At 38.5% G+C, this 25,828-nt stretch overlaps 1 protein-coding gene and 1 long non-coding RNA gene across 4 annotated transcripts in view; both read right to left on the bottom strand.

Moving 5' to 3' along the window:
• The window catches only part of LOC104898951 (cyanidin 3-O-glucoside 5-O-glucosyltransferase (acyl-glucose)-like), a 50,240-nt gene extending 24,718 nt beyond the window's left edge, over window positions 1-25,522 (bottom strand). For 2 of the 3 annotated variants that reach the window (XM_057390904.1, XM_057390906.1), the window contains exons 1-5: window positions 25,434-25,522; window positions 10,070-10,122; window positions 9,879-9,954; window positions 9,731-9,802; window positions 9,474-9,561 (exon numbers count right to left, since the gene is read on the bottom strand). In XM_057390904.1, the coding sequence (XP_057246887.1) occupies window positions 9,474-9,561; window positions 9,731-9,802; window positions 9,879-9,939 (221 nt within the window). In that variant the 5' untranslated portion in view covers window positions 9,940-9,954; window positions 10,070-10,122; window positions 25,434-25,522. The remainder of the gene's footprint in view (window positions 1-9,473; window positions 9,562-9,730; window positions 9,803-9,878; window positions 9,955-10,069; window positions 10,123-25,433) is intronic. The other variant, XR_008967131.1, reaches the window with a different exon arrangement.
• Window positions 1,415-9,466, bottom strand: LOC130589589 (uncharacterized). Its single transcript, XR_008967132.1, has 4 exons — window positions 4,563-9,466; window positions 3,933-4,479; window positions 2,280-3,862; window positions 1,415-2,198 (listed from the first exon to the last, which is right to left on the bottom strand). It is a non-coding gene; the product is annotated as an uncharacterized LOC130589589 (long non-coding RNA).
• Window positions 25,523-25,828: the final 306 nt, after the last annotated feature.

Raw genomic sequence — 25,828 nt, 5'->3', positions numbered from 1 at the left:
AATTAGTATATGTTAGTTTCTGCCTATTTTTGCCTTTTACGCTTCCAAATCGTATTTATTGATTCATTTAACCCCAAATTCATTTTGAACATGATTATATGAGGCATAATGTAACTATTTTGTAGATTTTTAGGGTTCCAATTGTTGTTTGTTGCATTTCGGGAACGAAAAGGCCATTTCGGGGCTATTGTGGCCTTTTCGCTCCCAAATTTTACTTTTCAAGTCATTTAACACAAAATTCTCTTTGAACATCATTATATGAGGCATAATATAACTAGTATGTAGATTCTTAGACTTGCATTTGTTGTTGGTTGCATTTCGGGAACGAAAAGGCCATTTCCGACCTATTTTGGCCTTTTCGCTCCCAAAATGTACTTATCAAGTCATTTAACCCCAAATTCTCTTTGAACATCATTATATGAGGCATAATATAACTAGTATGTAGATTCTTAGACTTGCATTTGTTTTTGATTGAATTTCGGGAAGGTATATGTCATTTTTAGAACTACTAACTACAGTAAAATGATTGAATTCTTATATATGTGTTTATTCCTTGGTTGGTTTGCAAGGTTTATAATAAGAAGAAATCCACACCAAGTTTGGGGAACTTCACCAAAGAAGAAATAGATGAAGAAATCCTTGGTTGTTTTGCAAGGTTTATGATACATTTTAGCTCGAATGTACTAGTTGCTATCAATTCTATGTACAATTTTTACATTATTAAATAATGAAATTATTAATTATTACCTTTCTCCACTTGTCATATATTATTGCATATTTCATTGGGTTTATGAAGTTTTATGATCAAGACATCAACGACGAAGAAAAGAAGATTGACCTCGATCTCCTTCCTGAGACTCGAGGAACAACCCTCCTTAAGGCCATCTCCTATAAGCTTAAGCTCACCCGGTTGTTCAAGCGGAGACCCTTTCAAGTCAATGACTGGGTGCTCCGGAAGTTCGAGTCCACGGGGCGACAACCTAGCTTGGGAAAACTGCAGCCCAACTGGGAAGGGCCATATCGCGTAACCTCGATAGTCCGTCCAGGCACCTACCGCCTCGAAGACCAAGATGGGTGTCCCCTTCCTCGGCCTTGGAACATGAACAACCTTCTTAAATTTTATGTCTAGATGGTTTATCCCTCGAGCTTGGGGAATACCATATGGACACTCCTGTAATGATTTTGTAAGGCACTGAAAAGCATGTCGATCGTTGTAAACATCGCAAGTCACTTGCCTTTTGTCTTTTTGGACATTATTTTTAACAGATTGCCCTTTGTGAATTACTTGTTATATAAAGTGGTTCGAGCTCACTTAGCTATTATACAGTAAGTATAAACTAAAAAGGCCTCGAGATTACTCAGGCACAACGATAATTCCGAAGTAAAATGTAAGGCATAAAAGCTCGATGGGACAAACAAATAAAATGAGCAACAAATACTCGGAAGTTTTATTCCATTAATCATAGTACAAGCTATCGAAGTCGCTACAATACAAGTTCAAAGAAAAAATTAGATCAAACAAGGAAGCCTAAGGGTACAATGTTTACCCTAGTAGGAGACATAAGAAAAGCCTAGAAAGAAGATAAGGAAAAAGGAAGGGCATGAAGAAAAGGAGAAGGGCCACGGTTCGCCCCTCGAGCTGCTAAAGCCGTGGAAAAAAAAAGAAGGGCCACGGTCCACTCCTCGAGTTGCTGAAGCCGTGAAAAAGGGGAGAGGAGCCACGGTTCACCCCTCGAGATTGGCGGGGGGAGGAACTTGGTCCTCAACCTGGCCTGCCTCAGCAGACCCTTCCTCCTGGGAAAGTACCTTGACACCTTCCTCGACGTCGGTTCAGGAAAGACCGGGGGCAAGCCTCTCGAGGACCAATCGCACCTTGCGGAGAGCCTCGGCCTGACCTATCTCAGAGGCTTGCAGAGAGGCGTCCTCGAGGAAGGCTCTCCCCTCGTCGGAGTCCTCGCAGTCCTGGACCACTACCTACCGGCACACCCGAGCCTTGACTGCTCGAGCTTCCCTTTCTTCTCCTTGAAAGCCTTCAGGGAACTGGCCATTGAGTTCTGGGCTTCCGAGAGTCGCATCTCGATCAGCCGCAGTCGATTGACGAGAGTGTTTCTCTCGTCCCAAGACATCTCTCCCGAGACGGCCCCAGCAGCTATCCTGGGAACAGACCTTCGAGCCAGGGCTAGCACCTTGATCGACAGCTGATAAAAAGAAGACGTTAGCAAGCAGAATATCAAAAGCTAAAATATTCTAAGTAGTATAAACAAAGAAAGTCACCATACCTTAGTCATGGTCGCCTTAACGGCCTCGACTTCCTGACCATTGGGCTTCAGGCACGCCCTTTCTTCCAGCTCTGTCACCAGATGCTTTGAGGCTTTGTCAAACCTAGCAGCCATTTTGGCCCTCGAAAGGGCAGAAAAGGATAACCTCATAGCCTCTTCAGGCCAAGGCTTCCTCTTCGAGGCCGTCGCGACTACGACAGCACTCGAGGTAACAGGTGCTGAAGGGGCAGGAGGATCTTCGATTTTGACCGAAGCTGGGGCCTCGGCCTTAACCTCCTTTGGCTCGGGCTTAGGAGCCAAGAAAGAAGGAAGCTGCTTCCCCTCCTCGACGCGGGGATCAAGCTCGAGTTTCACCGAAGGGGCCCCCGTGGCCACCCCCGAGGTCGAGGACGAGCTCAAGCCGGCCTTGGCCAGCCTTCGGCGTTTGGCCACTCGAAGGGCGTTTGGCCACTCGAAGTTAACAAAGAAATAGAGATCAAGTTTAGAGAGGGAAGAAAAGAAGACATAGTTATGAAATCTGCAGGGCTAATTGTTAGTACTTATAGGCAGAACCGATTGCAATTTCCCAAAAAGGCATTAATTGCTCACCCCTAATGGCCTCCCACGTGGCAGGGCCTTGAAGAAGGCCTCACGCGCCCCACGCTCGCACTGTTCGTTGCTCTCCTGGTTCGACCATAAAGGCTCTCAAATCTCGACAGGCGTACAACATCGAACGGTATAAAACCAAGACACAAGGAGATGAGCAAAAAATGAATCTTCATTTCCATTAAGTGCAAAGTACATCCTAAAAACCACTCAGGGTTCGGCTAAAAATGAATCTTCATTTCTACCAAAAAACAGCAACCTAAATGAGACGCAGGGCACAACTAAGTACAAATAAAGCAAAAAGCAAAAGAGCTGTTAAATACAAGAGGCTAGGTAGAACTGCTCGAGGCGTCACTCTCCGAGGTCTCAGACACCGCCTCGACGTCCCCCGTCTCAGAAGAGCTGTCACTCGAGTCCGCTCGATCATTCGAGCTCTCCTCATGTGCTTCCTCTCCTTGAACAGTGGGCGCCCCAGAGGCTAAGGGGTCTTCGACCTGCTGGAGTTCCTCCCCAAGAATATCCCCGATGTCGATGGCGTCATCTACCTCGAGTGCGGGGTCGGAATCACCACCCTCGTGAAAGGCTGCGTTAATAGAGGCATTGTATTCCACCTCGACCGAAGACCAGTCAGCCTGGGGGTATACCCTGCTAAAGGCATCTTGGAACCTCTCCACGGCCTCTTGAGCAGCCACCTCGGATGCCTCCAAGCCCATGTCCGCTGCAAACTCCAGACCGGCCTTCGAGGTCTTCCACTCCTCGATGATCTCGTCCCGATTGCGCAGTACACTGTCCCATTGGCTCGTTAGATATTGGATCCTCTGCTAAAAAACGGCCTTATCCTTTGCCCAAAGCTCCCACTCCTCCTCGAATCCTTTGTTGATCCCCTCGATCTCTTTGCCCCGTTCGACGGCCGGCTCAGTTTGTTTCTTCAATCCCGGTCGAAGCTTGCGAAAGCCCGCGGTATGTCGATGGCTCATTATCGCCATACGAATCGAGTGCTGAAAGAAAGAGATGTTAGTGACGTATCACGGCATAGAAAATAAACCAAGAAGGAGCTAATTAACTTACGTCAATCCAGGAGGAGTGGAGCTGCTCGACCGCTTCCTCCTCGGTGAGATCCCGGACGACTTTCAGGTTTGGCTTCGAGATAAATCTCTTAATCACCGAGTCAAAAAGAGCGGCCTTCTCGAGGGTAGACTTCTGTGTGAAGTCCCGAGTGTCAGCCTCGGGCTCCGACGCCTTCCTCTTCTTCGAGAAAGGAAACTCTTCTGCTGTCTCAACTGACTTCCCCTTAGATTTCGGGGTATCCCCTGTCGATCGAGGAAGGACCTCCGCGACCACATCCCTCCTATCGTCCTCCCCTTCGGGGGGTAACAATAGCCGACTTGGAAGGGGGGCGGACCTTCGGCCTCTTCGAGGGATCCTGAAAAAAGGGAAGAAGTTAGGAGGAATTAAGTGTACAAAACGCGATCGCTTATAGAAGTAAAGTTTACCTTTGGGGCTCGAGGAACCTTGGTATCGCCCTCCGATACCTTCAACTTGAGCTGTTCCTGAACCCTCTGATTGGTACTTAATCTCTTATGCATCTCGTCACTTAGCTCTCGACGAGCTATAACTGCAAAACAAATAAGCACAGTGAAAATCATTTCAGAAAACAAGGAATGGTGGTCGAGTGCCTTAAGCATACAAAGTCCCTACCCTGGGGATAGGCCGGGATCAATCCCATCGCTGACAAGAAATGCTCGTTGCTCAGATCCTCCGCAGCGGGATTCCAAAACTGAGGAGCTTGCTTCCTGTCACCCCTCTCGACTATGGTAACACATTGACAGTAAATGGCTACCCTAGCCTCGTCCTCAGTCATTCGAGGCACAAATCTGTTCAACCATAAATTGGGGCCTTCGAGTAGAGGGACTATAGGGAAGTCCCACTGTTCAGCTCGATACACGTACACAAATTCAGTATGGAAGAACTGTTGGTTCGTGGGCATGGCCCCAACAACCTTGTAAGGGTAGCGAACCTGGAAGCTCCACCAACCTTCTCCATTCGAGGAAGCGGACATGATGACGAGCTTCATCATATTCCTCCGGAGACTAAGGAAGGTTGGACGTCCATCATCTCACAAATAGCCAAAAACCCCACAATCGAGCCCACACTGTTGGGCATCAGCTGACATAGGGCCAGGCCGTAGAAGGACAACACCTCGACTATAAAAGGGTCCAAAGGAAATCTCAGCCCTTGTTCGAGGTGCACATTATACAGCGCGATGCAACCCATCGGTGGGGTGCAGACAGTCTCTGTGGGCTCCGGTATGTAAAGGGCATAGGAATGTTTGATGAAGAAAGAGCTCTCGAAGAATATGAAGTCCATAAACGGCCCTCGAAGATGGAAATGGGTTATGCCTCTGGGAAGGTCCATCGCCTCCTAGTCTCGGTCGCTCATGCTCGCGGTGAGAGAGTTGCCCTCACTAGTCCCCTCCATCACTCAAACAACCTGGTTATCGAGAAGGTCATCTAAGTAACTCCTAACGGCTCGGGGCGAGCAATGGTAACGGAGTGAGGGGGTTATTTAACTCCTTCACTCCATCGGAAACTATGGACGCACCGTCACTTGAGTACGGAAGAGCATCGAGGACCTGAGTAGGTACCGGGCACTCAAAGGCCGCTGACACCACGGGGACTCCTTCAATCAAAAAGCCATCGAATAAGGTAGCTAACAGGGGGGGTGGAGTCCACGAGCTAGATGTGGTGCTCCCAGTATCATCCAACAAGGAGCTTCATCCAGAAAGGTCCATAAGAAAGAAAACAAAAGCAAAGGAAAGAAGATTGTACCTTAAATAAGGAAGTACATACTCTCGAGATATGTCCCCGACTCGAAGAAAATCAACCGACCTTCAGGGTTCTCGAGATCGTACAAAGAAAGGCGAAATCTCAAAAGGATCAGAGCACACAAATGAGACAAAATAAAGTACTTACCCTCGTTTATGTATATTGCCTGAAAAGGACGGTTGGTATCCCGACGGGCTCAAGGACACCCTAGGATGCCACGTCATTGGGCCTATTAAAAAGCCCAATAAACGCCACCCTCTTGGTCCAGTCTCCCCTAGCTCCCACAAGGCTTGACTTAGCTGAATCCAGTGTTGGAGTGCGGCTGCACCATCATGAAAACCTCTCCTCACCGGAGCTCTAACTCCCTAGGCAATCCATGCCCAGATGGAGGCCGAAGACCTACTTCTAGGCACCTCACCCAGATCGAGTGAGGGATATCTCGGCCACAGCCGCAGATCTACACCCGTCAAGCGCTACGGTGTCATACCCCTCGAGTGGACCAGGGGCCCCTGGGTAACCTCGAGCGAGGTCGCCTCCCCGAGTTACCTAGGACCTATCAGCTCCCAAGTAACCACGGGCGAGGTCTCAGAACTTCCTCGAGTTACCTTGGGCTCATTGGCCCCTGGGTAATCTCGAGCGAGGTCTCTTAACTTCCTCGAGTTACCTGGGGCTCATTGGCCCCTGAGTAACCTCGAGCGAGGTCTCTTGACTTCCTCGAGTTACATGGGGCTCATTGGCCACTGGGTAACCTAGAGCGAAGTCTCTTAACTTCCCCGAGTTACCTGGGGCTCATTGGCCCCTAGGTAACCTCGAGCAGGGTCTCTTGACTTCCCCGAGTTACCTGGGGCTCATTGGCCCCTGGGTAACCTCGAGCCAGGTCTTTTGACTTCCTCGAGTTAACTTGGGCTCATTTTGCCTCTAGGTAACCTCGAACAAAGTCTCTTAACTTTCTCGAGTTACCTGGGGCTCAATGGCCCCTGAGTAATATCGAGCGAGATCTCTTAAGTTCCTCGAGTTACCTGAAGCTCATTAGCCCCTGGGTAATCTCGAGCAAGGTCTTTTAACTTCCTCGAGTTACCTGGGGCTCATTGGCCCCTGGGTAATCTCGAGCGAGGTCTCTTAACTTCCTCGATTTACCTGGGGATCATTGGCCCTTAGGTAACCTCGAGCGAGGTCTCTTGACTTCCTCGAGTTACCTGGGGCTCATTGGCCCCTGGTAATCTCGAGCGAGGTCTCTTAACTTCCTCGAGTTACCTGGGGCTCATTGGCCCCTGGGTAACCTCAAGCTAGGTCTCTTAAGTTCCTTGAGTTACCTGGGGCTCATTGGCCCGTAGGTAACCTCGAGCGAGGTCTCTTGAGTTCCTCCAGTTACCAGGGGCTCATTGGCCCCTGGGTAACCTTGAGCGAGGTCTCTTGACTTCCTCGAGTTACCTGGGGCTCATTGACTCCTAGGTAACCTCGAGCGAGGTCTTTTGACTTCCTCGAGTTACCTGGGGCTCATTGGCCCCTAGGTAATCTCGAGCGAGGTCTCTTGACTTCCTTTAGTAACCTGGGGCTTATTGGCCCCTGGGTAATCTCGAGCGAGGTCTCTTAACTTCCTCGAGTAATTCAGGGCTCATTAGCCCCTGGGTGATCTCGAGCGAGGTCTCTGAACTTCCTCGAGTTACCTGGGGATCATATTGGCCCCTGGGTAATCTCGAGCGAGGTCTCTTAATTTCCTCGAGTTACCTGGGGCTCATTGGCTCTTGGGTAACCTCGAAGCGAGGTCTCTTAACTTCCTCGAGTTACTTGGGGCTCATTAGCCCCTGGGTAATCTCAAGCGACGTCTCTTAACTTCCTCGAGTTACCTGTGGCTCTTTGGCCCCTGGGCAATCTCGAGCGAGGTCTCTTAACCTCATCGAGTTACCTAGGGCACGTTGGCCCCTGGGTGGCCTCGAACCAGGCCCTTTCCACCCCAACGGAACATGCAACAACCTGGCCATGAAGGGCGTCCGGTTAATTTTCGCGAAACACGTGGCATCGACGGTGGTCCTTCACACATATTTTGCGTGGGGTTAATGTTTGGGCCCAATATTGCCTGGTGGGCCACTACATGCTCCAAGGCTCCAGGGCTTGCTGCCAGCGTGGAAGTCCTCTAGTGGGACCCACCAGCCTTAAATTATGTGCGAGCATGGCAGAGACAATCTTCACACATTTCAACACCTATAAATACTGGGCAGATCCCGATTTATTGATGTAAGGAATTCTAGAAAATGCACTCCACAAATCCCAATTAATACACATCAACTGACATGATCGTCGGAAGGGCGATCCCAGATCCACCCCCGGGGTAGTCTAACTCTCGTCCTGTGCAGGTCTCCCAGCACTCTCCGAGCATCCGGCCCTCATTAATCCTAATCTCGATCCATCCCACATAATACAAGTTTTTACCCGAAACAGTAAGCAATCCAGTCCATATTATGTATATATATACATATATGTATTTGTATACGTACTTGTATATATAGTCTTTGTTACATAAAGTTCTAACCTTAAATTGTCTAAGATCACCGTAAGGGGCTATTTTGTGTGTAAGTGGAGTACTTCAGATGGGTGCTTTCATTTTGCAGAGTGTTAAGATATTTTTTTATTGTTATTTTGGGACTCGTGTCTTCTATTTTGTAATTTTGCATGTTATTATAGATTTTTGAAATCTTTTACATAGATGAAGTCAATTATTTAGAATAGTGTTATTGGTGAAAAAGATTATGTATAATTTGAACTGGACTGGACTGAATTTGGGCTATAAAAAAGAAATTGGTTTGGACAATTTGACTCGACATAAAGTTCGAATCACATTTGTACTCAATTTAATTCTCAAGTTCAAAAATATTTGGAATGGGTTTAGATTTGACAGGTCCAATCCAATCCATTCAATTTACGCTCCTATATATAATTGTAATTAGGTGTTGACAAAATCTTTTACTTGTAGCTTATTTGTGGCACAAGTTCTTTTCGCCGGATAAATATTTTCATAAGTTGCTTAATTTACAACTCACAAAAAATTTCAGTTGCTTAGGGCATGAGATCATGACTACTTCTTCTAGTTTTATTAGTTTACCCACTTTATTATTTGATTTGTCACTTATTAGTTTACTCACTTCGTTTTTTTTTTGTTTCTGAAAAATGGTCCCACAAAATTTTTATATTACCTTTATTTTCTAAAACTACTTTTCTTTGCCAACAACTTCAATTTTAACAAGTCTAAAAAACACATGATTTGGCTAAACTTTGTATCCAAACTTGTTCATGATTGACTATTTGATTTCATTTCTCTCTTTTACTTTCCTTTTCCCCAATCGTAAAAAAACACATTAACTTCATCACATCTACCAATAACTTAATGTATTCTCTTTCTTTGTACGACTCACATACTTATATCTCCCAAATTTTGTATCCAAAGAAGTAGGTAACGTAATTAAAAATCGGGGAAACAAAAAAGTTTCGAGATAATATTATACTTCCCTCGTTAGGTTTTAAATGAAACGTTTGCTTTTTCACGCAACCCAGCGCGATTCTTTAATCATTAATATATTTAGTTGTGCACACGTAAAAAGATATAAAAAAGTAATTTGATAGTATACATCGAGACGAATTCAAAAAGATCTTACTTGACTATGTTTTTCTTTATATAATGGTGATTAATTGGAGTCAAAATTGATCAATGAATAGTATCATTTCACCTAATGTTTCATTTAAAACGGAATGGAGGAAGTATGTGAGAATTAAATAATGAAGTACATACATGATTTTAGAATTGAGGAAACCTTCATATTGATCCTCAAGAACCTGCGGTAAATCGGTGTGCATTAATGTAACATGTGGTTCGATTCCTGCAAAGTGGTATAAAAAAAATCTATTTAACGTGTATAAACAAAATCCGTTAGGCGTTAATGAGTAATTTAGCGAAGCTATATTACAATTAGAAAAACTTTATCTAATCAATAGGTCAACATCTACTTTTAATTCTAAAAGCTACTGTAATAAATGAATATATATTACCATAGTTAATAAGTTCGTTGATGAGGTTGTTGTAGTATTGTAAACCTTTGGGGTTGACAGCTCCTCTTCCATCTAAGCCAAGCATTGGTTAAATTTGTTTTTCATTTTCTTTTGTGTGTGAATAGTAATAAGGTATGAAGATTTGTACTTGGTATTAGTCTCGACCAGGAGATTGAAAATCGGTAAGCATCCAATCCTGTTTCTACCATGAGTTGAACATCTTCCTGATGCATAGTTGGCATACATATTAGAATAGGACAAAATTGAACACAATTTCATTCATTGATAAGATACTAAAATAAGTACAATATTAAAAGGGTTGTTGAGACTTCTGATCACCTTGTATTTGTGATATTCGTCACATGCTAGATCTGGATTACGTTTTCCATACCCTAAAAAATCAATTTGTATATAAGAAAGAAATCATGATGTTAAAACGCCAATAATTTTGAATGATGAAGGGGTTTGTTGATATGTTTTATGCCGAAGTAGCATATATATGGGATGTTTTATGCAGAACTGACTAATAAATGACTTGCTTTGTGAATAATTATCTATAATAAGTCTTTTTCATAAAATAAAATAAAAACTATCTTATAAAACTATAAGTTTCATAAAGCGTCGTGCGTTTGTGTACGACATGTTACATCATAACTTATTGTGTAACAAATGTTACTCATACATAATGATATATAATGACACATATAGTCCAACAAAAATGACATGAACGAAACAAGTAATGATATAGATTTCATGTTATTTTGCCATTTATTTCATGTCATTAGAGTTATGTGTTGACATAATTTGTAAGTCTATTTGAGGTCATCTATCTCTATTACATAAGGGAAGGGGGACCTATGGTGTCCTCTTTTGAACTGACTATTTTGCCCTCCTTTTCCTTACTAAATTACAAAAATAATATCAATACCAAAATGGGGATTCAAACAAAGCTATCGGAAGTTAAATTTCAACATCACTCCCAGATCACTTATGTTAGGAAACTTTACAAATCCCTTTCTAAATCACGTTCAAGAAATCCCGCAAATCACTAAACTTTACAAAAAAAACTAAAAATTAACTTACAAACCAAAACTAATATAGTAGGGCATAAATACATAAAAAAAACATTCACAAAATTCACTAACAAATCATTGTTCTCAAGAACTCACAAATTTCACTTACAAATTATTCTTTACCTATACACGCTATGCATAAAAATCCGTAAAAAACATAAAATTTCGACGGGGATATCACATATGTCCATCGGCGATTTGCAAACTTCCAAAAAGGTACATAATTCTTTTAATCTTCCAAGTTATTTCAAATTAGTTGAAAAAACAATAGGAATTGTTATGTAGCGACTAACAGAAAAAAGGAAGATGATATCAATTAGTTAAAAAGGACTTAAGTTTAACTCTTTATTTTCACATGAAATGAGAGAAGATAAAAGTAACAAATTTAGATTTTTTTATAAAAAAATTCCAATATTAAAAATTTTGCTCATAACTTTAGCAAAAAAAACCATTTTCACAAATAAATTTTGAAAAAAAAAAAAACCAAAATCAAAGTTTTCGCGAACGGTTTTTGCAAAAATCAATTTTCAGAAAAAAAATTAAATTAATTTCCTAAAACCATTTTCAGAAAAAAAAAAATTACATTATTTTGCGAAAACAAATAGTGAAATTGAGCACCAAGACAACTGTAAAATTTTGAAATGGAAAAAAAGGGCTTTTATACAATTTAAATTTAATTCATTTTCATGTTAAATCAGAAAACAAGATAAAAGAAACGGTTTTTTTTAAAAAAAAATTCCAATATCAAATTGTGTATGAAAATTTACAATTTTATCTCAAATATAATTTAAATATGAGATTGATGAAAATTTTAAATATAAGTTTTTGAAATCATAATTTAGATGTTAGGCAAGGGAAAAAAAATGAAATTGATTCATACTTTTCGGATTAAATATTTGGATGATAGAAAATCGACCTAAGAAAAAACTGAAGTTGATTTAAGAAATTACCTTTCTTTGTTAGAAAATCGACCCAAGAAAAAACAGAAGTTGGTTTGCTTCCTTCAAAAGTGGTTGATACGACTGATGGATTTTTGATGAATTAGATCAACTGCTTTGCTTAATACTTGAAAAGGTTGATTTTCTTATTGTATAGTGTATAGTTTGATGAACTAGGTTCTTGATAATATGGTTTGTAGATTTGTAGTGAGAGGAGAGAGAAAATGAATAGCAAAAGTAGAGATAAGTTTAACTAAGAGAGTAATACTGTAATGCTACTTAAATGCAAAGAGTTAATGACTGCAAAAGAAAGAACAGAATGTAGAAGGAGTATTATTTGATTGTATTTCAAAGAATATTATTCACAAAATGGAGGTGAATTTAAAATACTAACTTGCATTTTCTTTTTGTTTACTACTTAGTAATAATTAGGCCTAAAAATGTCATCGCACGCATTGCGTGCATAAAAAACTAGTATAAATCTGTTTCATGTCATTCATAAAAGTCTTTCATGTCATTATTGGTAAGTTTCACATCATTTTGGAGCTATTTCATGTCGTTTGTAAATTTATTTTATATCATTTATAACTCTTTCATGTCATTTTTGATAGGTTCCATATAATTTTCAAACTCTTTCATGTCAATTTTAAATTTGTGCGTACTAGTATACTACTGTTTCATTTTGGTGAGAAATAAATTGAAAGTATTTAATACTTTTCAGAAAAATTCGGATATTTGTGATATCTGAAATAATTTTTTTCCGATCCGTATGTTCCAAATTTTTTCGGATATCCGATCCGAAAAATTCGAAATCTAAAATATCATATTAGATATCAATATTTCAAGATCGGGTCGGCCAAATAGGTGATCAGATCGATCGGATCAAATATTTTTGCACAACATGAGCAAAAACTAAGCTAACGTGAACCAAAGTAAACTAAAATTGATAAAAATAAATTAATTTTAACAAAAATAAGTTGAGGTGAATAAAACCATAATCGTGGGAACTTTTATGATTAGTACATCCATGTGGTATTTATCCTATCTTTCTACTTTTTCCGTGATAAAATAGATGTTAAATTTTCTGAATATGGTTGTAACAAAATAGATTTTACGCTTCTCTTTTAGGCAACAATCTTTCTTTATCTCTCTCCTATCACATGGGTCCCCTTTTTTCTTTCTCTCTCTCTCTCTCATTTTCTAAAAAAATTGCCTAGAAAAGTATATATTAAAAGTGTAACATCTATTTTTGTTACGGATGAAGTATTATTATTGCACCAACTTATTATGTAACATATTACACTATAGCTTATTATGTAACAACATCTCACTCGTGTGAACTGATTCATGTCATTATTACTCATTTTCATGTCATCGTTGACGTATTTCATATCATTGTGAAGTTGTTTCATGTGATTTTGTATAAATTTTTTTCTTATCATTTATGAAACTCTTTCATATCATTATTACTGACGTCTATGACATTTTAACAGCAAATTTATATAATTTTGAGCTGGTTTATGTAATTTTTCCGTATTTCATTATTATGTGTGAACTCCTTATGTATATCATTATTACTCATTAATCATTTTCGTGTTATTTTTACTCATTTTTATGTCATTTTTTAGCAAACCCGTATCATTTTCTATTATTTTGATATTATTTGTCGATTATACTACATCATTATTACTCATTTGTATGTCATTATTACTATTTTTATTGGGATATTATATCAAATAACCTTGACATATAGTTATAGACACATAATCGTGTCTCCCCATTTTGTACCCTATAATGACTAATACCCTGCTCCAATCGGTCCAAACCGAGGAAAGAATAAAGAACGAGTCTAAAGTAAAATATTTTAACCCGAAATCTATTTTCTAACTCTCTTTATTAACTCATTTCCGAAAACTCTTTTTATAAATAGTTATAATAAACCCACTTCCTAAAATATAATAACTTTTTAATAGCCCATGATTGAAAAACCTTTTAAAAATAGTTTTATGAAAGCCCAATTTTATGAAACCCCTTTTTCTTCCCAATTTAATTAATAAAATTAATTAATTATATTGATTAGTTTTAATAATAAAAATATCTTTTACAAATATAATATTTTCTATTTTTAAATATCTTTTATCTAACTATTTAATTGATTAGTTGATTAGTTTTAATTAATTAATTATATCGTGGATTTGTAGTATTAAATGCAACATATTTTTTCAAGGCCAAATCTATTTTTAAGACTCTTTAAATAATTCAAATTTTTAAGATCTGTACAAATCCATGACCCTAGACAGTGGTATAATTTCTGAAGGTCAACTAAATTAATTAACTTTATTTTTATTATTTTCTTGAAGTTACCGAATTTTATTCATGACGTAGGTTATTAATATATTCATGCGACTGTAAGTATTGTACATATTATACTAACTCCTTGCAACATTTTTTTTCTTTTTTAAGAACATAATTTTTCCTGCTTGATTGCAATATTTATCCCCTTATAGTTATTGTTAATCAAGACCTAAAGAATTGTTCTGATTAATTGAGATAATTTGGACAACCTACTAGGAACCCTATAATTTAATTTCATAATACCTTGTTACTAAAAAATATAGTCTTTTTATGTGTTTTCCGAACCAACCTAGGCTAAATATTTTTAGAGTGTATCAAAACGTTGTATGATTATTCCTTTGCATAAAATTTGTAATGAATCGATATTTAGTAGAGTCCAACAATGGCCAATACAGAGTCTTTTCCTTCCCATTGTGGTCTTCGTCAGGGTGACCCAATATCCCCCTATCTGTTCTTGTTCTGTATGGATATCTTCTCTCGAATGATAATAATGGCTACGGATATTCGACTATTTGATGGCTTTCGAGCTCACAGGTACGCCCCTTCTATATCCCATCTGTTTTTTGCTGACGATGCTCTTCTTTTCTTTAAATCGTCGACTACTTCTTTTACGAAACTGTCCAATCTCCTTGCTCGATTCTGCCATATTTCTGGTCAAATGCTCAGTATACGAAAGTCATTTGTTAAATTATAGCCCAAATGTTTCCGAGCACATGGGTCAGGAATACAAACGTATCCTGCAATTGAATGCTAAAGAGTCTCTAGGCACATATCTTGGTACTCCTGTGGATATTCAAGGGAAGAAAACTCAACACTTCACCTTTTTACTTGATAATATTTCTCAGCGCATAACAGCGTGGAATCATTCACCAATTTCGCAAGCGGGGAAATTGATTCTCATTAATTCATTCCTCATTGCTTCCATAGCCCACATTCTCTTCGTATTCTTGATTCCCACAACAATCACTAGTAAATTGGATGCGATGCTTGCACGATTCTTCTGGTCCAATTGCTCAGGTAAAGGAATTGCTTGGAAAAGCAAGGAGCTCTTGCATTTGCAAAAAGGTGCTGGGGGACTCGACTTACGTAGTATTGCGGTGCACAATCGTTCCCTTCTGATTAAGAAAGTATGGCGTATTCATAGGAATTCCAATGGTTTCATCAGTAAAGTATTTGCTGATCAAACTCGGGGCCCTGGTTCATCGATTGCTACACTACGTCCTATGCGGAGTCAATTTTCTTGGGGGGCGCGCGGTCTAATTCAAGCTGAGAAGGTGCTCTTGACAAATTATGTTTGGAAAATTGGATCCAATTCCAGATTACTTGCTGGCAAGGAGCGCTGGGTTCATGGGAGGATTCCCCTCTTTAGGGATAATGTTTCTCTTCGCACTACTGCTACAGTCTCCATTGCTTCCCTCTTGTTGCCTCACCAACAAGGATGGAATGTTTCCCGACTTCATTCACTTTTTCTTTCCAGCACGGTTCGTGATATCCGTGCTCTTGAAGTTCCACGACTCACAAACCAACACGACCTTTCTATTTGGCCTTTTACTACTTCGGGCTAATACACTACCAAATCTGGATACTACTTCCTTAATCGAAATACCGATATCTACAGCATGAACCCCCCTCTCAATTCGGAATTCTTTCGGATTCTATGGGGATTGCGCATCATGCCAAAATGGAAACTTTTTCTCTGGAAATTGTTCCATAACGGGTTAGCAACAACAGCTAACCTTTCGTACCGTGGTCTGGCTAGTTCAGATGGTTGTCCAAGCTGTAATTTGGAACCTGAGACATGCCAACACCTTTTCCGCTTTTGTCATCTAGCCACGTTAGCGTGGCAAACTAGCCAACTGAGTATTATTTCCAACTCAACTCCCCTTGTGAGCTTTAAAGATTGGCTCATTGTATGGATACACTATTTCTACCAGCAGGATGGATACAATGGCCATCATCTTCCCTTGTTTGTTGCTATTTTATGGGCCATTTGGCAGGGTCAGAATCAAAAGGTTTTCAACGGAACAATACCCGATTTGGCTTTACTCCGTTCACTCCAGGACAAAGGCATCCAGCAACACTTCACCTTTCTAACTACTCCTATCCCTCGGTTTAGGTTCTTGCAGGAGGCACCAGGTCCTCCAGGGTTCCTTTTCGCACATTTTGGGATATCTTTCTGCGGGGTACCACAGTTACAGATGCAAATGGATGGGTCCTGGAAGAAGTCTTGTCCTTTGGCCGGTATTGCCTGGGTTGGTGATAACGTCAGTACTAAAGCCAGGGAAGGGCAAGGAAGCTGCATTTATGCTGAGTTAGCCCTGGTTGCGGAAGCACGGGCTTGTCTGGGGGCCTTGCTTTGGGCTCAAGATCGTGGTTATTGTCAAATTTTGCTCTATACAGACTCGGAAGTTCTGGTCCGCAGTTTACTTCATCAGGCCACACAACCTATTTCAATAGCCTGGACTCTCAACAACATTCGACTCATGGGACAACAACTCCAATGGTGTCGGATTATAAAAGTTAATCGTCACCAAGTTCAGAGGGCACATGAACTGGCCAATCATGTACGCCTAGGACATATACCAATGGCCACCCTGTAACTGGTTAACTTTGTTTTGTTTGTGTTCTTGTACGTTTTTCCGATGTCCAAAAAAAAAAAAAAACAATGGCCAATACATCTCTTGACTCTATTGTACCCTCACCCCCGAACTCAATCTTTGGTTCATTTTTACCATCTATGGAGTCATGACGGGGATATCCACATTGGATAAATCCCTAATTTGTCCCTACGATTTCCCATATCCAATTAGGTTTATGATTCTCCCTTGAAAGACTTGTAGGCGACTTCTTTGAAAACAAATTTCAATAAAACCTTAACAATGGGATAGTCAAATAAACGCGCTCACACCACGTGAAGGAATTAAAGGAATTGAAAAATCCATGCCTACAATTGGGCGATTTCACTGCGGAGGATTTTGTAAAAATTATTTTTGAAAATGAGTGGGTGAAACTTAAAAAATAAGATTCATTCTTATTTTTATGCCTTTGAATAATATATTGTTTAGCATATGCATGGCTATTATTCAGCCACCTAAGGACAATATACCTTGCCTCATTAACACATGTTCTATGTGTGAGGTCACCCCAAGGAGGTTTGTGCTATGTCCTTCCAAAAAGCTTCTTGAGCGATTAGTGTTGTATCTTAGTCATAAGCAAACCTACCTGCGTCTTACACGTGGCCACCTCTTTAAGTAGGGGTACGAAGCGTTGGATCAATCTCTTAGTTATGGAACCTCTCAGCCTTAACTTAAACCTGACCAATAGTTAGACATAGAACTTGAGTTTGGGTTGGAACTTTGCATATTATACTATTTGTGCGTCTTTGTATGTGTGTGCCTATAATTATTTCGTATTGTGTGATGCTTCAAGTCAAAACAATCGAACGAATTTACGCAAGTAAAAAGTGAAGAAAACGAGTTTTTCCAAATTTGTGCGTCGCGCGCCTTTCCGCGTCCCGCGCAGATAATTGCATGAATCGCATTCCAACGCGTCGCACGCATTTAGTACTGCGCGCTTTGATTTCTACGTCCCGCACCCGTTCATGTTGTCCGCGTTGTTCACTTGTGTCGCGCGCAACACTCTGCTTCGCGGGCAACAACTATCCATTCTTTTGTCTTACATTTGCTATATGCTTGTAGTGTGCATTAATCTGATTTAATTGTTGCCAACTTCCAATCGTCCCCAATTCCCCATTCTTTGTCCCAATAATCCCAATCTTTATATTCCAAAAAAAATCTCCATCATTTTTCTCTTTTTGTTATTAAAAGAAATCCATCTAAATTTTTTTTTATCTCTAATCTCCTATCTATTTCGAAAATTCTATCCTCATCCTTTACCAAACTACATATCTCATCTTTTTCAAAAATCATTCTCCTATTATTTTCGAAAGTACATCCGAACTTTAATCTCCTGTCTATTTCAAAAATTCCATCTCTATCTTTTTTTCAAAAAAATATCTCCATCTTTTTTTTCCTATACATATCTTTTTTCGAAAATTCATCCTTTTTTTCTATCCTATCTTTCTATGTATATTATCCATCCCTTATGTGCACATCACTTAGGATTCCTTTTAGTGTCCATCTTGTTGTAAAAGTCTCATCCACTTAGGAATTCTAAGTGCACTAGAAGTCCGTCTGACCCATATGTCTAGGTTCATCTAGTTACACTTCATTTAGAATTCTTAACCCCGTCTAGGTTCACCCATCTAAGAAGTCTAGGGTCATTAGAATTCTTGCTATCTTAGAAGTCTATAAGCCATATAAAGTCCATGCATAATAGGAGTCTAACACCATTAGAACTATGTCAATATTAGGAGTCTAAATCCATTAGAATTCCATCCATTTTAGGAGTCTAGGTCCACTAGAGTTTCAGTCACTTTAGGAGTCTAGGTCTACTAAAGTTTCATGCATATTAGGAGTCTAGCATCCTTCAAAGTAAGTCAAATCTAGAATACTAACGTCATTGGAAGTCTATCAAGTGTAAAATTCTAAAGTCATTAGAAGTCTGTCAAGTCTAGGATTTCATGTCAATTAGGACTACATTCATAGTCTATCAAATTTAGAATTATCTACATCCATAGTCTATCAAGTCTAAAATTCTAAAGTCATTAGAAGTCTGTCAAGTCTAGGATTTCGTCTCAATCAGTAATTTATCAATAAACATGACGGAATTACAAACGGCGTTAACTTGGTTAGACTTTGTGTGGGTTTGCCGCCATTTAAGAAGGTGGTTGATTACATTAAATTTGAAGAAGGTGGTTTGTCGCCTTATTAGTGGTCTGCTGCCAAAAATAAAATCGTTCAATTGTGCATCAAAACTAATGAACATCCTTTTGAATAGCCAACAACCACTTTCTTAAATGGTGCCAAAACCATCCGAAGTCAAAACAAGTGTAATTCTATCATGTTCAATGACAAATTAAAAATTTAGGGTTATCCACCATATGGGTAACAATGTGGGTTATTTGAGAAAAAAGGCTATTAGGGTTATCTAATATTTGTAAACTCTTTATAATTGCTTATTATTATTACTCATTTATGTCATTTGTGCTCATTTATATGTCATTTTTCAGCAATCTGGTATCATTTTTATGTTTTTTGAGTATCATTTTCAAACTCAAATATATATATCACTATTTCAAGAAATTTATATCATTTTAAAACTATTTTGTAAAAGGATTTTTTAACAGGAATAATACAAACTTTTGATTAAAATTCCTCCAGTAGGACAATGCCAGCTGTTAACTTGTTGTAGGAGGAGGGATAAAGAGGAAAGATCATTTTAAAATTTTTTTTGAGTTTTTTTACACGTTACAAGTCAACTTGACCTACTGGAGGAACTTCGATGTAAAGTTTGTATTATTAAAAAATAATCAAAATTGTATATTATTGCGAGAGAACGGAAAAAAGTTTGTATTATTGTAGTTAAAATATCTTTTGTAAAATAACATAATAATGTTAATTATATTTTCTCTTCAAACATAATCTCATTCTCCCTCCTCTTACTTGTTCACCTATTCACATGTCCAAAACGGGACTCAGAACAGGGCCTCCCTTTTTGAGGGGCCTCAAGTTTTAAAAAATATTAAAGAAGAAGCCCAAGAGGCAAGGCCCATCGCTGAGCAAAAGTATGAAGCAATAGCACGCATAGCAACTAACAACTCAGCAACACAATAACTCATCAAGATATTTCTTTCTCTTCGTCCTCTCTCTCCTCACCCTCTCTCTGACTCTCTGTTTCTCTCCTCGATTTTCTCGGAGTCTCTAACATATTCCATTATTAACTTATGGCTCTTAGTTCTTCTTATCTACTTTCTCTCTAATTACTAGAAATTTAACCCCAAAAATCATCTCTTTCTCTCTTTGTTGTCTGTTCTTAACTTCTTACACGCCATCTACGAAGTTACGGGAAATCAAAAATCGCATCACCCGAATCATCTTCTTCAACGGGAAAAAAATCGATGTCTATACGTTTACAGCTTTCATCTTCTCTCAATTTACATATGAAATTCAGATACTCAGGTAAAAAACTTTCTTAGTTTAATTTTGATTTTTTATATTTTCATGATAAAATTTGTAAATACCAAATTATCTCAATTAAATTGGCAAATTGGTGTTGGTTAGTTTAATATACTGATTTTTGTTGGTTAGTTTAATTTACTTATTTATATTGTTTTGTTTTAATTTACTGATTTTTTATTGTTTAGTTTTAATTTACTGATTTTTACTGTTTACTTTTAATTTACTGATTTATATTATTTAGTTTTAATTTACTGATTTATATTATTTAGTCTTAATTTACTGATTTTTATTGCATAGTTTTAATTTACTGATTTATATTGTTTAGTTTTCATTTACTAATTTTGTTTAGTTTTAGTTTACAGGCTTATTTGATTTATGCAGATCTTGGACCTTTTGGTGTTGGAGGACTGATTTTGAATATTGAAAACACTTAAACTGAAAAATTGAGGTGCTTTGTTTCTTTGCAATTAATAGTTATTGTGTTGTTTAGTGATTGTGTTAAATTTTATTTCAATTATGCCTCCTCGATTTAGAAAATTTGATTCGGGCCATGAAAAACATAAAAAAAAAAATGAGAGTTGAATGGTTAAATTTATCGTTAAAAAGAACTCTTGATAAGTACATTGTAAAATAACCCCAAGTCTCTAATCCTAATAATGTTGGTAATAAAATTAATGAGAATCATGATCCTAATGGTGTTGGTAAAAATGTTAATGAAAGTGATGATCCTAGTGGTGTCGATAATGTTAATGACAATGGTGATCCTAATGGTGTTGGTAATAATGTTAATGAAAATGATGATCTTAGTGGTGTTGGTAATGATGTTTATGAAAATGATGATCCTATTCATGATAACAATGGTTTACATGAAAATAATGATCTTATTGATGATAGTAATGGTGTAAATGAAAATAATGGTCCTCAAGTTAATAATTTGGATGAAGGTAATGATATGAATGTTGAATATGACAATGATGGGCAAACATACATGGTTAATATATTTGATCCACAAACATGGGATGGTCCTGATTCTAAAATGATAGATGTGTTAGCAACAAAGGGCCCTAAAAGAGACTCATCTATTGAGAAAGGTCCCAAAAATAAATTTTCTAAGCGATTTTGTGCTACTTTATACACTAGAGTCTTACCAAATGGACAGAATTGTGGTAGAGAATGGCTTACTTACTCAAAAGAACTTGATAGAGTTTTTTTTTTGTTGTTGTAAAATATTTAAAAAAGGGGTAGGAAAAGGTCAATTAGTCAATGAAGGGTATAGTAATTGGTCACATATTAGTACAAGACTTAAGAAGCATGAGACAAGTATGGAACATTTTAAAAATATGGCAACTTGGCATGAATTGCGTCTTAGATTCAAGAATGATGAAACTATTGACAAAGTGGCTCAAAACCAAATACAAAAAGAAAAAGAGCATTGGAAAAAAGTATTACTAAGAATTATTTCGATTGTTAAATTTCTTACAAAATATAATTTATCATTTTGTGGTTCTAATGAGCGATTATATCAAAGTAGTAATGGAAATTTTCTGGGTTTGATTGAAATGTTGTCTGAGTTTGATTCGATCATTCAAGAGCATGTTCGGCGTATTACTAATGATGAAATTCATATTCGTCATCTTGGCCATGATATACACAATGAGTTGATACATTTGCTTGGTTCCGCGATTAAATGTGACATTATTAAGAAAATAAAACAAGCAAACAATTTTTCTGTCATTCTTGATTCCAAACCTGATGCTCACCAGGAACAAATGTCTATTATTTTAAGATACGTCGACGTCTCTTCAAAGCCTATTAGTGTGAGGAGACATTTTTAGGATTTTTGAATGTGAATGATACATGCAAGTGGTCATAGGATTTTTGATGTTTTGCAACAAGAGTTAAAGGATCTAGATCTTGATATAGATAACGTGCGAGAACAAGGCTATGATAATGGATCAAATATGAAAGGAAAGCATCAAGGAGTGCAAAAAAGACTTTTAGATGTAAACCCTAGAGCTTTTTATACTTCTTGTGGTTGTCATAGTCTTAATTTAGCATTGTGTGATATGGCAAATACTTCTAGTAAAGCTACAAATTTTTTTGGCATCATACATCGTACTTATACAATATTTGCATGTTCTACAAAAGGTGGCAAATTCTGAAAGATAATGTAAAAGGATTAACTCTTAAGTCTTTGTCATCCACGCGTTGGGAGAGTCGTGTTGAAAGTGTTAAAGCTATAGGGTTTCAAATGTCAGCAGTTCGAGAAGTATTGTTACAAGTATCAAAAATTGATGATGGTGATTTTAAAATAAAAAGTGAACTAAATCCTTGGCCAATAACGAACTTGGTGATTTTGAGTTTATAGTGGCTATTGTAATTTGGTTTGAAATATTATGTGTTGTTAATTTGGTTAGTAATTAAGCATCTACAATCAAAGAATATGATAATTGATGTTGCTATTGAAAAGGTAAAGGGGTTGACTTATTTTTGTGTGACATAGAGAAAATAGTTTTAGTGATGTCCTTGATAGTGCTGAAAAGACTGCCACTGAGATGAATGTAGATCCTATTTTTCTCCTAAGACGTGAAATTAGTCGAAAAATATTTTTTGAGAAGAATCCAAACACGTCGTTTGTTCGCTCATGGTTATTATTCAAAAAAATTATTAGCTAGAAGAGGTTAACCACTTTCGACCTATTAGTCTTTACAATGTCTTTTATAAGTGTGCTTCCAAATGTCTGGTCAACCGGATGAAGCCTTTACTCTGATATGTCATTGACAATTTTCAAAATGCTTTTGTGCCGGGTCGTCAAATGGGTGATAATATACTCATGTCTCGTGAATTGTGGCACACTATCAATAAGCAAAGGACAAGCACTTGTCATCTAGAAACTCTTAAGTTAGACATGAAAAAGGCTTATGAACGAGTGAGCTGGCTGTTTATTTTCAAATTTCTCACTACCTATGGGTTTCCGGAGCACTAGATTAAGCTCATTCAACAATGTATCTCCACTGTCTCCTATCGAATTTTGGTTAATGGAAACATTAACATACCTTTTGTTCCTCAGTGCGAATCGCGATAGGGCGACCCGTTGTCTCCCTATTTATTTCTATTTTGATGGACATCTTCTCGAGAATGACCTCTTTGGTTGTGGATATTCATCAGTTCAAGGGTATTCATATTCGCCGACAAGGTCAGGAAGTCTCCCACCTAGTCTTTGCCGATGACTCTCTTTTCTTTTTTAAAGCCTCCAAGGGGCATGCGCTAATCTCAAAACAATGATAGAAAGATTTTGCACTATCTCGGGACAGATGTTGAATGTAAATAAATCTTTTATCAAATTTAGTCTGAATATTCCCCAGAACAACAACATGAATACAAGTCTATTCTTAGCATGGAATCTCAACCATCACTCAGTACATATTTGGGCACTCCAGTGGATATCCAGGGTCTAAAGCTCGGCATTTTACTCCATTACTTGATATATCGGGGAAAATATCACAGTGGAGACATCGTACTTTATCCCAATCGACCAAAATGATTATTATTAACTCCATCCTCGTCCCCACTATTTTGCATCAGCTAGGTGTGTTGAAAGTTCCTCAAACTATTGCACACAAGATTGATGGGTTACTGGCACGATTTTTCTAGTCAGGTTCGTCTATTCATGGCATTCATTGGAAAAAACGTGCATTACTCCACCATCCTAGGGTTTTGGTGGCCCCGGTCTTCGTAGCATTGACACTTTTAATGAAGCTTCATTGATGCAAAAATCCTGGCGCATGCATCACCATCCTCAACTTCTTCTTTCTCGCACTTATCATACTACTCGTCTTCATGCAAGGCCGACATCTTTATCTTGGGGTGCCCGGGGCATTCTAAAAGAGGCATAGATCTTAAAACAACATTGTGCGTGGAAGGTTAGAAATAGCCATAGTATCCTAGCAGCTCAAGATAAATGGGTTCATGACCGCACTCCAATAATGAAACATGAAGTGTCTCTTTGAGTGGCTGCGCGATTTAAAAGTGGCTGATCTAATATCTCCCAATGGTAACGGATGGGACAATCGACAAATTCGCAGTCTTTTCGTTCCATCCAGTGCACGTCAAATTCTAGGTATGGAGCTCCCTACCAACTCCACTACATAGATGAATTATACTGGCCTTATACCAAGTCAAGTCAATATTCAACTAAATCTGCTTACGCTCTTATTATTCAACAACCTCAAACTGATATATGTAGCATGACAACTCCAATGCATTTGCATTTCTTTTTCATTTTTTGGAGTTTGAACATCATGCCAAAATGAAAACTTTTCCTATGGAAGCTTTGCTAGAATGGTCTCGAAACATCGGAATTTTTTTTTCGTCGGGAACACGGAGCATCTGAGTCTTGCCCTAGATGTTTGGCTGACACTGAATCTCGTCAACATCTCTTCCGGGAATGCCCACTTGCTTTAGAAGCCTGGGCTCTGACTAATCTTTCTCATCCTCGATTACACAATTTGGTTCCTAACTTATGCATTATGTTTACAAGTTCAAGGAAGATGAGTGCACCAGGGTAATCTCTTGTTGATTTCATTGGTATCCTATGAGCAACATGGATAACCAGGAATAACCAAATTTTCAGACGCATTAGAGCCACAGTGGACGTCCTCAAGCAACAATTTGAGGTTGGGCAACAAAAACATTTAGTTTTTACCCAGGTGCTTCCTCCGGACCCTGGGGCCAAGTTGTGGGTGACCCAGCTCCCGGTTTCCTTTTCGCCACCCTTGGTCATTATAATCGGGTCCTATTGGAGGTCCTCTTTAGGGTTGACTGATCATGGCTAAAAAGTTCTCAACAAGGTGTGTCCGCTTGGGTTGCTGAGTTTCTAGGCATGACTTCTTCAACCAGTCATGCGCAACGTCTTCTCGCTTTCACCGCAGACGGATTTTGCTAATCTGGTTCGTCTTTTGCAATCTCCTACAATGCGGAACATTTTGGTGCAACATAGGATTAATGATATTCCTTCTACGGCGGATTCGTTTGATTGGTGTCGTGTCTTCAAAGTACATAGGAATAATATCGCTCCAGGTCATACTTTAGCAATCATTTACCGCACTTCTAGCTTTCCCTTTCTCCTTCTAAAAAAAAATCCTCTACCTAAAAAGGAACTTATGGTGACGAACTCGAAGTCCGAAGTAATCTAAATACACATGAATAACTTAATGACTATATGCTTTTATAGACCGTTGAAACTTGAAAGACTTACTAGAGTGATGAGCAAAAGTATCATAAATACTGGGCTTTCTTCCATCTTCTAGTGCTGCTCCCTCCACCTTCACATAAAATGAATACTTTAAATTAAATTACATGGTTTCTTTCAAAACATTGTAATTATCTGGATTTAATCTAGGAACTTTGTAATTACATTGTTTTTTTCAAAAATGAAAACGAGCGAAGGAAATACCGTAATTAAGACAAGTGGATTAAAAACCAAAACAACCCTATCCATAAGATCACAAACTACCAACTAAACATGATATTTTTTTGGCCCCTTTCGGCAACCTATAAGATGATTTTTCTTTGTGTTGTCCTCGCACAGGGTCTCTCACCCAGAGATTCTGACAAACTCCAAAACCCCCAACAATATTGAAATTTATGCTT

The sequence above is a fragment of the Beta vulgaris genome, chromosome 7 (assembly GCF_026745355.1).
Source record: "Beta vulgaris subsp. vulgaris cultivar EL10 chromosome 7, EL10.2, whole genome shotgun sequence".
NCBI classification, from domain to species: Eukaryota; Viridiplantae; Streptophyta; class Magnoliopsida; order Caryophyllales; family Amaranthaceae; genus Beta; species Beta vulgaris.
The sequence above is the reverse complement of the archived record's forward strand: the minus strand, read 5'-3'. Positions and strand labels throughout refer to the sequence as shown.